The 13,751-nt window shown below is 34.5% G+C and overlaps 1 protein-coding gene across 1 annotated transcript in view; it reads right to left on the bottom strand.

The window, feature by feature from the left end:
• ALDH1A1 (aldehyde dehydrogenase 1 family member A1) overlaps positions 1-5,356 on the bottom strand; it is a 52,385-nt gene extending 47,029 nt beyond the window's left edge. The window contains exon 1 of the mRNA XM_011371261.1: positions 5,003-5,356. Within this exon, the coding sequence (XP_011369563.1) occupies positions 5,003-5,068 (66 nt within the window). The 5' untranslated portion in view covers positions 5,069-5,356. The remainder of the gene's footprint in view (positions 1-5,002) is intronic.
• Between the last annotated feature and the right edge of the window lie 8,395 nt (positions 5,357-13,751).

Here is a 13,751-nt window from a genome sequence, read left to right as displayed (position 1 = left end):
GAGAAACATTTACAACAACAGCCATCATTCCACATGCCATGCCAGATTCTCAGGTTTGGAAATTCAGACAGGTGACATAAAATGGGGAATCTCCTCATCCTTCCTCACCCTTAGCATTTCTTTATTGAAAATGTAATCTGTTAAATCTCTCTGCCACCAAGAAAGCACTGGCTTGGTTCTAGCCCTACAGAGATAATTTGAATTTAGGGCCCTGAATATTTGTTAGAGGGAGTCAGGGGCGCTCTTCCAAAATCTTATACCAATGAATAATGCTAATAAGTTTTATTTTGCCTACTAGTCAAATTTACCTTGATCCAAGCTACAAATATTGTTAAGAAAGGACTTATTTATTTAGAATTATAGCTTTATACCAAACACATTAAGATATAGTAACTTTTACTCTGGAAAGGCTTTATTATGACTTGAACACTAAACTGTATTTAGGAAATGGTCATGTTTTAAAATCAAAGGTCATATAACGCATCCCTTAAAATCTGACATATCAAAAATTTAAAGAGTAAAAATCAATTTTAAAGTTCCTTTAACATTGCCATTGATTGTTTCCCCATATAAGAAGCACTTGAAGTCCAAGAGTGCACATAGGCATCTATAATTTCCAATCAATATTATGAAGTTTAAGTTCAGGTCTACTGTACATATATATTATTCAAAATTATCCTGAGTCCAAAATTTATAATGAGAATACAGTTAGCATAATGGTTAAATAGGACCATCTTATCCATTCCCTTTTTATTTTACTCCAGCCACTTTAGCCTTTTGATAGTACTTTGAATATACCAAGCTCTTCTTCATAGGGTCTTTGCATGTGCTGTTACCTCTGGATCTTTGTTCTTTCCCCACTCCCCACAAGTATGTAACTACTATATGCTCGGCATCCCTCAGGCTCACTTAACTGCCCCCTTTTTAAAAAGGCCTTCCATAAAACCTCATCTTCTCTCAGCTTTCTGTTTTCTTCCTTTAACACTTATCGTAATTTATTATTAAAGTATTCACCTAGTTGTTTATTTTCTTCCCCACACATCCTCCAGGAATACAAGCTCCATAAAGCCAAGAATCATATTAGTTTTCTAATGTCGGAAGACCTAGCACAGAGCAGTTGTTCAATGACTTGTTAAGTAAAGGGAAAATGGGAGAAATGAATGAAAAGGATGGGTATTTAAAAATGTATGTGACCTGAATTTATTTGTTGTAAGAATCTAAAAGGAGATAATGGTGCCTAGCACATAGTAGTCAATGATTCATAACTCTTCTCTATCGAAAATATACCATTTGGATGAAAGCTCCTGTTTCAAAAACTTTAATAAGACTTGCCTTATTTAGCATATTTGGAGAAAGAAAGCATTCTTATTTATTTCTTCTTCCTGGTGGCCTGGGAACAGCTGAGAAGCAACTGAAAAGGCTCAGGGTTATGTCACTTCCAATAATCACGAATGGACAAATGAAAGTTAATAAGAAGAACAGAACAGGATTCCAGCAATTTCATGTCACAAAGTAGTGATATTGATCTCAGAGAATTCACTTGATGTGAGGGTTCAGACTGATAGCATTCAGTCTGGTTTTGTCACATGTGACTTTAGGCAAGTTACTTAGCCACTCTGTTCCACAATTTCCTCATTGAAGAAACAGGAATAGCAATCTCCTTGCTAATAGGGTTATTGTGAGGAATAAATAAAATCATTATAAAGACCTTAAAACAGTCATTGGCACAGAGTAAAGAAAATAAATTTTAGCTACAATTATTTCCTGGGTTTTTGTATGTATGTGCACTTATATGTGTGAAATGTCATTAGTGGATGAAGATCTTTTTTAGCATGAACAAATTATTATTCAATGAGTTAAGTTTAAGAACTAAGTGAAATATTTTGTGATTTGAATTGTTTGAGAAAACTTATCTTCTTGAATTTCCTATTTGTATTATTATTTTTTTTAAGGTAAAAACAGTGTTGGAAAGGGAAAATGGGAAATAGTTAGCAAATCCTTTACAAGAAAAGGATCCTTGAAGTCTTGGGTAAACCTTTGGAACTTTGCTCCAACGTGATCCTTGTCAGGTGGGGCATGACTGTGCAAAAAAGAGTGACAGAAAAACTAGGAGAAGAGAATGAGATGAGAGGAGCACTTATGGGAAACAGATCTAGGAAAGGCTGAATAAAAGGAGATTTTGGAAAATTGGAAAGAATTCAGAAAAATAAATAGCACTAGGAAAGCTAATGTTAATCAGTCACTTCCCATGTACCAGGCACTATTTCAAGTGCTTTATATTCATTAAACTCATTTAATGCTTTCATCCACCTTAGGAAATTGGTACCTTTATTATTCCAATTTTACTTATAAAGAAACCAAGGCAGAGAGAGGTAATGTAGCTTGCCCAACGATCGCATAACTTTCAAAGAAGCTCTTCATTTAAAGATTCAATAAAATGGATGAGTTGGCAGATGTATGATTCATTTAGAGTTGGAAAGGGGACAAATGAGGATAGAGATGAGATCTCAGTTTATGTAGATTTATAATGATGTTACTGAAGTTTTAAATTCTAAAAACCTTTGTATCCTTTTAGAAAGTAATTCTTAACTCTGATCTGTTTTATCCGCCCCCCTCAAAAAAAATAATCGGATTGTACTAGAGAACATCATAAAAGATATGCAACAATGAGTTCTTTTGTTTGGATGAAAAGCAGTATCAAGTTTAAGAGTATGCAGTTCTACTATAGTTGTAATAATTTTTTATTACTCAGCCCTGTTTGTTGTCTCTTTCCTCTACCTTGCTCCAAGGACCAATATACTTCCAACAATAATAAAAGACATTAACATAGTAAGAGAAAAATAATCCAGAGGTTAGGAGCTGGCCGTAGAAGGTAATTCCTGGGGCACTATAAAATCTTTGTTTACTTGGTTTGCAACCAGGAAATGATAGTTAGTAACTATCATTTTTCCGACTCCTCTTGCAAGTGCAAATCCAATACAATTCTTCAGTGGGGCACAGTAAAAAGAAAATGCAAAGGCATTTGAAAAAGCGCACCCATTTAGATTTAATTACATACATAACTGGTGTCCTCCCAAGTGTGAAAATGCTGCTAACCCATAAATCAGACAATAAAATTCTGTCTGAGCAGATTTATAGAGAAGATGTGTGAGTAATCCAAATTCACTGACTTACATTGGATATTTTTATTCCGAAAAGTTTTCAAATGGAAGAGCAAATAAATGCCTGTTCTTTGAATCTTGTCTTCTCTTGAACTTTTAGGCCAGTCATGTTCCCTAGAGGGGTGTTCTTGTGTAATGACTTTGACGAGAACAGGAGATTTTAATCTTAAAAACCTCTCTACGTTAAAGGATTACTAGATCTGTGTTTGTATATTAGATTAACCACCGTCTCATGTTTCTTACATGTTTAATAAATAAATACTAAATTAAGCTTAAGTAGAAAGACTATTTCACACTAAAGTTTCCTTGAGATGTACGTACAAGAAAGAGTGCAAACTTCTGCAAAGCCAAATTCTAAAAAATGTGACCTTCGGATTACCAAATATTTTCCCAGGTAGTATCATAGGGAAAAAAAAGAAGGACTCTGTAATAATAGTAGTGAGGTAATTCAATCATTGCCAACAATTTTGATCTTTATGAAATGCATTTTTCAACGTGCTTGCTTTGGATTGAAATTTCTTGCAACCCATTTGGAATAAGAAAGTTGGGAAGGCTGAAGAAGTCATGTCATCTTTTGGGCATACCTTTGCCAAATGTAAATTGTTGGAAGATATGGACTCACCACATTTTTTAATGTTCTCATTTGGAACAAAATTAAATGGAAAAATCTTTTCCCTTTTAATACCTCGTGAGAATAATCTGTTAATATACAAAATAGCTGCATGTTAAAGGCACAATCTGCTCTCTGCAGATACTTTCCTAAGGAAAAAAGCCAGTCAGCTGAGCAACTTCTTCAGTTTTGTGCCTATGAAAATGAAAATGTAACCAACCGTAGGATTACAAAATCGTCCATGGTTAAGTAAGGAATTAATTAAATAAATAAATAATAGCAAAGTTTTTACTTGATCATTAAATTATAATGCTCTTGATTATTCATTGGCTAATTCAGAAAGCAAAATGGCTCTCCCCGAGTTGAAATAGTTTCTTTCTTACTTTACTTTCTCCATCACACCATAAAGATAACTGTAAGTAATTTGGTTAGACTGGTTTCATCTGTTTGTTTTATTCGTTTGGGAGTTCTAGGCTCTGACAGGAAAGCAGGTATACAACAGTGTGAACCAGGCAAAGTTCAGAGATATTCTTGAACAATTCAAACAAGAATCATTGCCTTATTCTCCCTAGCTGTGGATGTTTAAGTCTGGGTCTGGCTCCTCCTCATTTCTCCATATATTTATCAGTTAGCAATTAAACAACTGCTCCAATGGCAACAAACTTGGCTGAAGAAATAAATAAGAATGCTTTCTTTTCCAAAATATGCTAAATAATGCCCAGTCCATTTGAAGGTTTTGAAACAGGAGCTTTCATCTAATATTTAGACTCAGGTCCTTTGATTTTGACACTCATTAAACATATAGAAATATCATGTTACTTCAGCATGCTCTGTTTCTTTTTCTTTGTTTTTCTTTAAATATTTCCCATTTGTTTGGCCTTTTAAGTATTTGTTTCTCTTTATCATACACACTGGGTTATGGGTTATGCTGAAATTAATAGGACTGCTTAGTAAAGTCCACCGAATCCTGGTACAAGAACCTTCATGCAGAAGAGAATGCCTTTCATTTAAAAATATTTGTAAGAAATAAATTTATGAAAAGTCTCCTGATGTGATTTAGAATTCATTATTTGATCAAGACACTAAACCCAGAACTGCATTTTCCAAGCTTTTTATTTTTATATTTGCAAAGGACTCTTTACACAAGTTTACTTAAATTAACCTTTTATGCTTTATATAAATGTAGTTTTTATAAACCTGAAGCAAAGCAGCAAATATAAATTCTACTAACCTTAGTATATTGAAACTTCAAATTGGCAACTGGGACAGGTAAGTCTGGCATGCCTGAGGACGACATTTCTGGTTCCTGAAATACAGGTGACAGGCTCAGCGATTTAGTTCTGATAGAGCACTTGGCTTTATTTGTTCCTTTTTATCTGCACGGGCTAAAGTTTATTTGCATACTGGGATATGATTGGATGAACAAACTCCGGAGAAAAAAGAAAATGACACTACTTATATAACACCTAGTGCAGGAAGCCCTTGACTTTAAAGTTAAATCCTTAAGAAGCTGCATCTGGAGTCAGGGCACTATTTGCAGACGAATTAATTTACAAAGCCGAAACCTGTGATGAGAGTACACAGCGCAGCTTTTCTGGCCACTAAGGCCAGTTATTGTTTTTTTTTTTTTTGGCTTTTCATGCTTTTTAAGCTACTGTGAAACTTTCCATTCTCTCACAGACTTGCAATCAGAATTTGAGAATTGAAAAAGTCTAAATGGGAACTTGTTCTCAGTAGAAGCTGGTGAGGAAGGGACCCTAGCCAGGCGTCTTTAGGACAATGCCGGCAGGTAAGCAAGGTGCTGTTTGGAGAAGAAAGGTCCTCTATCTAGATCCTACCCAAGCCAGTTAAAAAAAAAAAAAATCATACTAATCAAGTATATTTTAAGTCTGGGTAAGTAGACCTACTGTAATTTCAGAAGCTCTAAATTATCTTTATTTTATATAAGGGAATAGAAAAGTCAGCAGGATTTTTAGAGAACTCAGGGTGCAGTATCATATACACACACAGTCACCGCAGTAGCAATATGGCAATATAGTCTGTTAAAACTCATCAAAAATGAAAGTAACCTCTGTTTTTGGAAGTTATATTTATCCATCACTGATACAGGCAATTGTACAAAGAGTGAATTTAAATAGGACTCTGAAGTAACTCAAATTCTTAAAATTAAATTAATGTTTCAAGCTGGAAACATTCATAAAGGACAAATATTAAGTACACTACTCCCATTTTAAGTACAATATTATATTTTATTGAAGCTCTAGCAAAAGTCACAGTAAGAACAAGATGGAACACTTTAGATGCTCTTAATTCTGATTACTAAGAATTGAGAACAATGATTTTTTTCCCAAGTGAAAATTGCCAGCTCCCCCAAATATGAGGTTAAGGTAGAAAAAGAAAGGCTGCAAGTTACTGCAAGTCAAGTGCTGGAGCCTTGCTTTCTCTTTTGATCCTACTTAGTTCCCTATTTTACCGACAGAAAGAAAGTAGCTTGCTTATGATCACAAGGATAGTAAGTGCACAAGAATTTCATTTCCCAGAGAACTGGTTGTTTTGGTTCTCAAAGTGAATAGTCATTCTCAAAGGTACTCAAACTTAGCCTTTTATTCATCTCAGACTGGGGGGAGCAAACTTTTTCTGTGAAATGGGACAGATATTTTCTGCTTTCTAGGCCGGATGATTTCTGTTTTAACTTACTGGACTCCGCATGAAAGAAACTGTAGATAACAGATACATTAATGAGTTTAGGTGTTTTCCAGTACAATTTTATTTACAAAAACAGGAGGCAGTCTAGATCTTGCTCACCGTCCAGCCCCCTCGATACTAAGGCAGCTATTCCCAAGATTCTTGCTTCCCCTGTTCCTCATGCTCAAAGACCAGATAGAACCTTCTGTGTTATTTCAACATTTTTTGTTCTATCTCTTTCTCTCCTCCTCTCTTGCTCTCGATTTTTTTCTTTTTGGAAAATTGAATTGTTTCCTCTTTTAAAAATGTGTTTTGAGTTAATCGCCCAATACATACACAACAGCTGTTACATAACTTGCAGATTGGTGCTCTGGCCATGCCCAGACAGCTGTGTTTTGCTTCTTTCTTCTACTCTCAGCGTAACAGTTTGTGCATTCAAACACTGGTTTATTTGATGTGCAGGCAGTGTCGTCTACTACCTGTATGCTCATCCTTGATCCTATTTTATTGAATAATTACGTAAGAACAGGTTCCTTTATATCAGACATTACTGAATGCAGGTAAAAGGAGCAGCTTTGGAAACAGGTTACCACACCCGCCAATTTAATTGCAACAAATATTTACCAAGTATCTTTTATGAGTAAAGCATTGTGATTAAAGTATCAGGAACTCTTTAACCTTAATCTTACATGAAGGGCAGGTCTTTCCTGCCCGGAAACCAGAGGGCCTGAGATCTCTATTTCTGAGGTCAGCTTTGTCCAGCCCCTAGAAATTGTCTTGAAGAATAGTATGTTCTGGGACTTGTTGCATGGGTAGAAAGTTTTATCAGACCATTTCCCTCCCTTACAGAGAGAAAATGGTTTTGGTGCGAGCACAGCGGCCAAGGAGGCACACCTCAAGACTGGACCTACAGTTGTGCATTTTTATTGTATGAAAATATTATGCTGCAGAGGAGGGGCTGGCACATTAACTTGAAGGTAATAGACAAAGGATGTTTAATCTTCCTTTCCTTCTTGAAACATGTTAAATTAAACACACACACACACACACACACACACACACACACACACACACACGGTGGTGGAAGCACAGTTTATTCTTTTCTTGATTCTGACTTCTTCCAGCCCTTTGTGAAAACTGTCATTATACCAAGAAAGATACAGACCATGACTTCAACCATTGCTGAAACCACTGTCTCATTTTACAATGACTATTTCCAGAACTCCATTCGTGCCTCAGTCTCTGAAAAGATAATGGAGCCTAACCTTCTCCCACCCGCAGGAGTAATTGAAATAAAAACCATTCAAATTTGTTAACAAACTTAATTGTATGGTGGAATAAAAATAGCCTCTTTCCACATTTTCTGGATTCAAAGTTCAGGATCGATATGTTGGAGCTAAACCTCTTTTGTTCAGTGACATTCCCCGCTCCCTGACTCCTCAGTGTTGCCTTAAGCATGGCTGGTGAGTCTGCTGGTTGGTTAACCCAGCAATGGATATATCCCTTCGCTTTTATTTACTGCAGTTTTAGCAGACATCACATTTCTCGTATGCCTATTTGGGTTTTAATAATTTGGGAAACATCGATCTTGTGTAGGGTGAAGGAAGCTTGGTGTTAAAAATGGAGATGAAAGGCAGCATTTGAGTATGTGAACGTATGTATCTGTGGGCTAATTTCTGTTCCTCTGCCATTCTTCTCCAATTAGCAAAATTTTCTCACCCCTGATTTCTCTTCTTCTCCATGTCCTATCACTGCTTTCTCTTTGTCTTGCATAACTAAGATATGGCAAATGTCCCTCTTATCTGATACAATTAGGGCACTAATTAATGAGGTTGCTAAAAGAAACAGTAGATTAAAGTGGCTAAAAGATAATTATTTTAGTTTAAATAGGTTTTTGCTAAACTTTATGAGCCAAAGCCATTTCTTGGAACTGGGTCTGCTGCTGGAGTTTGAAGTAACCTTACATAAGTAGTGTTCACAATGAGTTTGTTTCTTCAAAGTAGAGAGAGAAATTAAAGACACTAAAGACATCTTTGAAGCAATCTGAATGTCGACTACTTTGAGATTTTTATGATTTCTCCATTTTTTTTTACAGTTGCCTTTTGCACAAATTATACAGCAATGTGCTTAGCAACTTGACAAGATTGTTTGCATAGCACTCAATTTAGTTTTCATAGAAATAACTCTTTTTTTCTTCCTGATAAATCTATAGTTTAAATAACATTTATTTCAATCACGTCATTGAAATACTAGGTTCATGCGAATGATCAGGGTTTGGAACAAAGAGACTTGACTATTGGTAAGCAGAGGAAACTGTGCCCTAAGCTGAGCCATAGACATGAGTATCAGTACTAACATTTTTTTTTTTTGCTTTCTATTAATTTTTTTTTATATTTAAAGCATTTTTAAAGTCAAATATACCATATACAGAAAACTGTAAAAATTATAGTATACATCTCGATAAATAGTCATAAAACGAACAAAACAAAATAACTACCACTTAGGTCGAGGAATAGAACAATATCATCACCCTATAACCCACTTTGTACATCCCTACCCCCTTATTCCTCACCCTAAATTACCAATATCTTCACTTCTAATGCTACATATTCTTTTCCCCTGATTTTGAACTTGATGTAAACAAATCGTACAGTCAGAAAACTTTTGCATGGGAAATTTGGAGGTGCAAGTTAATCTGGCAAGTGAGTTAAATGATGGTTGTAGGTAAATAAAGTTTCACAGAGCGTACTCCCCACCCCAAAATACCCCAGTAAAAATAAATATAAGTGCAAAAAAAAAAAAAGCAGCAACATGTTAGCATTTTTATGAGCAGAGGGTTAATTTTTCATTCCAATCACAGTGCATATAAAAGTGCAGAGAAACGGCTCTACTCCTACAGTGTTGATCAGAGCTTAATCGCATTTGGCAAGTTACATCAGAATATCAAAAATGTTCAAAACTTCGATCCGGTTACTTTACTTCCAGAAATTTATTTTAAAGAAACAATTAAATATGTGTAAGTTATTGACAAGTATCTCTAATATAATATTTATAAAACAAAAAAATACCAAATGATTATGTAAATCAAGATTTAGCGAAAAAGAAAACCAAAACACAAATATTTAAGGAAGGACCCGGTAAGCTTTTGTAACATATTGTAAATTAATAAAAAAGCAACTTATAAACCTGTGTGTAAGTATACTAATAAATTGTGCTTCACTCTTAGTATTTGGCTAAAATTTGCAATTTGGCTTTAATCTCAGCTTTAACATTTGGAAAGCGAAATAGTTGAATGTTGACTTCAGTGTCATTTCTGGCATCCTGAATTTATGCATGAACAAAACTCATGTGATAACCTTGATTATATTTTATATAATTTCCCCAAGCTTAATAATGGCCCTCAAAGATATCCCTGGAAACTGTGAATGTTACTTTATATGGAAAAGGAAAGTTTGCAGATGTAATTAAATTAAGGATTTTTAGATGAGAAAGTATCTTGGGTTACCAAGTGAGCCTTAAATGCAATCACAGTGTCCTATGAGAGGCAAGCAAAGGAGGTTTGACTACAGAAGCAGAAGGTAATGTGACCACTGAAGCTGCTAACTCTGACCCTGGCGGAAGGGGCCAGGATCCAAAGAATGCAAAGAATGCAGCTCTAGAAGGAAAATACAAGAACATGGTTTCTCTACTCGAGCTTCCAGAGAGAGTAGGTACTGACCATTTCTTTGATATTGGCCAGTGAGACTCATTTCAGACCTCTGTAAGAAATCTAAGAGAATAAATGTGTGCTGTTTTAAAGCACAAAATTGTGGTAATTTGTTATAGCAGCCATGTGAACTGAACACACTAATCAATGAAAGCACAAGTTCAGGGACTTCAAAAAATAAGTGCTGTCGCCGATCACTCACTAGTCATTCTGAATGTTTTCCAGGCTTGTTTTTAATAACTAAATATCCAGGTTCATGTTAAGAAAAGACTTTGACCTGTACTTTGGAATAAAATCTCCTCAGGTGCTTGACATCTTAAAAATCTTCCAATTTCAGTTGTAATATAAATGCATATTCATTCAATTGCAAAAGTAAAATACAATAGATAATTACGTTTGTGAAAGCTATTCGTTTTTAAAATAATTATTTTATTTGGACAAACTTGGTTTGTATTTGCTTGTTTGGATTCATTCCCACATTTTAAAGTTACACATACATACCCTGATGTATAAGCAACATCCGAACTTATTTTCCAGGCCCTGGCTTTATATTTCAGCTGCTTGGCTACCTGAACTAAATAATTCAGGTAGTCTTGTAGCTGGTTTTGCAAACTTGAAAGCCTGTATATTTGTTTCATGTGGACCATGCAATATTAAAAAATCAGAAATATTTATATAAAGTTCCAGATTTTAACTTCTTAAATATCAGAAGATCTGAAGAGTGGTTTTAACCTGCATACTTTTGAAATCACCTAGGTAGTTAAAAACAAAACAAAACAGATTCTGATTCAGTAGAAGTGGTTTGAGCCCTGGTGTTGTTATGAAGTTAAAGCTCCTCAGGTAGTTCTAACGTGTAGTCAGCTATCAGAACCACTAAAGCAACTCTGGCTCCATCTCATGGTGCAACCACTTGCTGCTGAGTAGTAGAGGATGTTCAAAGTTGGAACTATACCTGCATCACCTGGAAAAATTTTAGAAATGCAAATTCTCGGGCCATTTCAGGCCTACTGAATCGGAATCTCCAGAGATGGGGCCCAGCAATATGTGTTTTAATGAGCCCTCCTGGTGATGCTGAGTCGAGATCAAGTTTGAAAATGACTGCACTACAACTTAAATCCAATCTATCTTTGTTATTTAGTCCAGCTGGCTTTCAATAAATGAACAATCTAGTCCCTTAGTTTATATTTTACTGAGTAAGACTCAGTGTTTCTTTATTCTGTTTTTGTTAGGTTTGTTCTGTTCTTTTCTAACTTCGGATATTTAGATCATTTGATTTTCAGTCTTCTTTCATTTAAAGCTCTAAATTTCCCTCTAAGCAAGTTTTTGGCATCATCTACAAATTTGGATACAATATTTTCATTTACACTCAATTCAAAATACTTTCTAATTTTCGTTGTGATTTCTTCCTTGACTCATGTGTTATTCTGATGTGCATTTCTCAATAAACAATCTGAAAATCATTGTAGATTACATTAGTACGGATATATTTTCATGTGCTTACAAATTTAGCATTGTTATAACTTTCTAGCGAATTGAACTTTTATTATTATAAACTGTCCCTGTTTATCTCTATACTTTTTGGCTTAAAGTGTCTTTTGTCCACTAAATTATACTTACATAGTAGCTTTTCTTTAGGTTGGGATTTCCATAACATATCTTCTTCCATCTTCTTATTTTCAATCTTTGTATGTATTTCGTATGTCTCTTTAAATGGCCTATAGTTGAGTTTTATTTATTTATGCAGTCTAAGAAATTTTGTCTTTTAATTGGGTTATTTAGCTTTTTGACATGTATTATAATGTGTTTATAAATTTACATATCAAATTCTACCATCTTATTATTTTGTTTTACCTGCTCTATTTTTCTTTCTTGCCTTTTTAAAATTGATTTTAAATTAGTTAAGATTTTAATTTTAAAATTAAACAAAACTAAATTAATTTTATATTTAGTGGAAATTAATTTTAATTAATTTAAAAATAAATTCTTTACTCTATTAGCTTGGGAATTATTTGTTGTCTTTACTATTATTTTAATGATTATTCGAGAAATTACATTTTTGTTTATTGAAGTCTAAAAGTAATTGGTAGTTTTACTCTTTTTCTTGGCTAATCCAAATACCTTAGAACACTTTAAACTCCATTTACACTCCTCCCAATATACGTGTCATTGTTAGTAGATGTTTATTTAAATGGTTTCGTACATGTTAATATTATTGGATATTCTGTTTGCCACTCCAGATCCGTTTCATCTCTTTGCCTCATAACCTGGGCCCTCTTGTTCTCTGGCTTCTGCTGTGGTTCAACCAATAGGAAAGGGAGGGAGATTGGAAACTAAGAGGAGAGAAAGGTCAGGTTACTTCCTCCTTTGTCTGACTAGCATTCAGACAGGGTTTCAACAGCTGCATCTTTCCTCTATGACTGCAGGCCATGCTGAGTGTTTCTCACTGCAGAGTGTTGGCTCCTACAACTCAGTGCTCGATCCGGCTGGCTTTTGAGAGTAGTAACTGCTTCTACTGTAGGCAAGCTCTGGGTTCTTTGGTACCCCTTATGGCTTGCCCACACGTCTGTCAAAAGTTCTTTCATTAAATCATCTTCAAAACTACAGCCAAGGGTACCTTCCGTTTTTTGCTGTGACCTTGATGTTATTCCTTTAAAATTTCAGGTACATCTTTTTGGGGAAGGGGTTCTCTATAATTAGTTATGTATAATAGTGTAATAAGACTGGTAAACTACTACACAAAATGAAGTACTTTGAAAATAACCTATATTTATGCTTGTGTTCCTTCATCTCATTGCTCTGTCCCCTCTCTCTCACCCAAATGAGGGCATTATGAAACATGTGTTTATTATTATCTTGTTCAACTTCCACTATATCTCTATTTATTCCAAAAATGGTAGGTACATACGTGTGTATAAATTTTAGTTATTTCTAATTTTATAAAAATGAACTTACTTTTTTTCTTACTTATGTATTAAATTGATAGAACTCATTCATAATGTTGCATGTCACTATGGTTTCTTTATTTTGACTGATGTGTAATATACCTTTCTGATAACAGTTTATTTACCCTGTCTTTTGGTAATAGGTTTTTGGGGCTTTATAATTGTGAATAGTGCTTCAATGAACATTTTTGTATACATTTTTCTTGGCACTGTAACTAGAATCAAATTTGATAGTTGAGGAACATAAATGTTAAACTTTGGGATATAATAACAAAATGGTTGTATCAATTTACACTTCCACCTTCAATGGAAAGATGACCCTGTGAATCCACATTCTCCAGCATTTGCTAGTGTCAGGCTTTTTAAATGTTACTAATCAAAGAGATGTAAAATGATATCTCATTGGAATCTTGATTTGTTCTTCTTTGATCACTATTTATACTGAATACTTCATCATCTGTTTATTGGTCAGTTTTGTTTTTGTAAAATCCCTGTTCACATGTTTTGCACATTTTTATTGGGTTGTCTGTGCATTTTTAATTGTCTTGTGGTATTTTTAAATATACTCCTGATTCTAATCTTTAGTCATATTATAATGTTTTCTCTGTTTTTAATCTCTATATTTCACTTTACTTACAGAATCTTTT

Source organism: Pteropus vampyrus, unplaced genomic scaffold (assembly GCF_000151845.1).
Source record: "Pteropus vampyrus isolate Shadow unplaced genomic scaffold, Pvam_2.0 Scaffold186, whole genome shotgun sequence".
Classification (NCBI taxonomy): Eukaryota; Metazoa; Chordata; class Mammalia; order Chiroptera; family Pteropodidae; genus Pteropus; species Pteropus vampyrus.
This window is presented reverse-complemented; position numbering and strand designations above follow the sequence as displayed.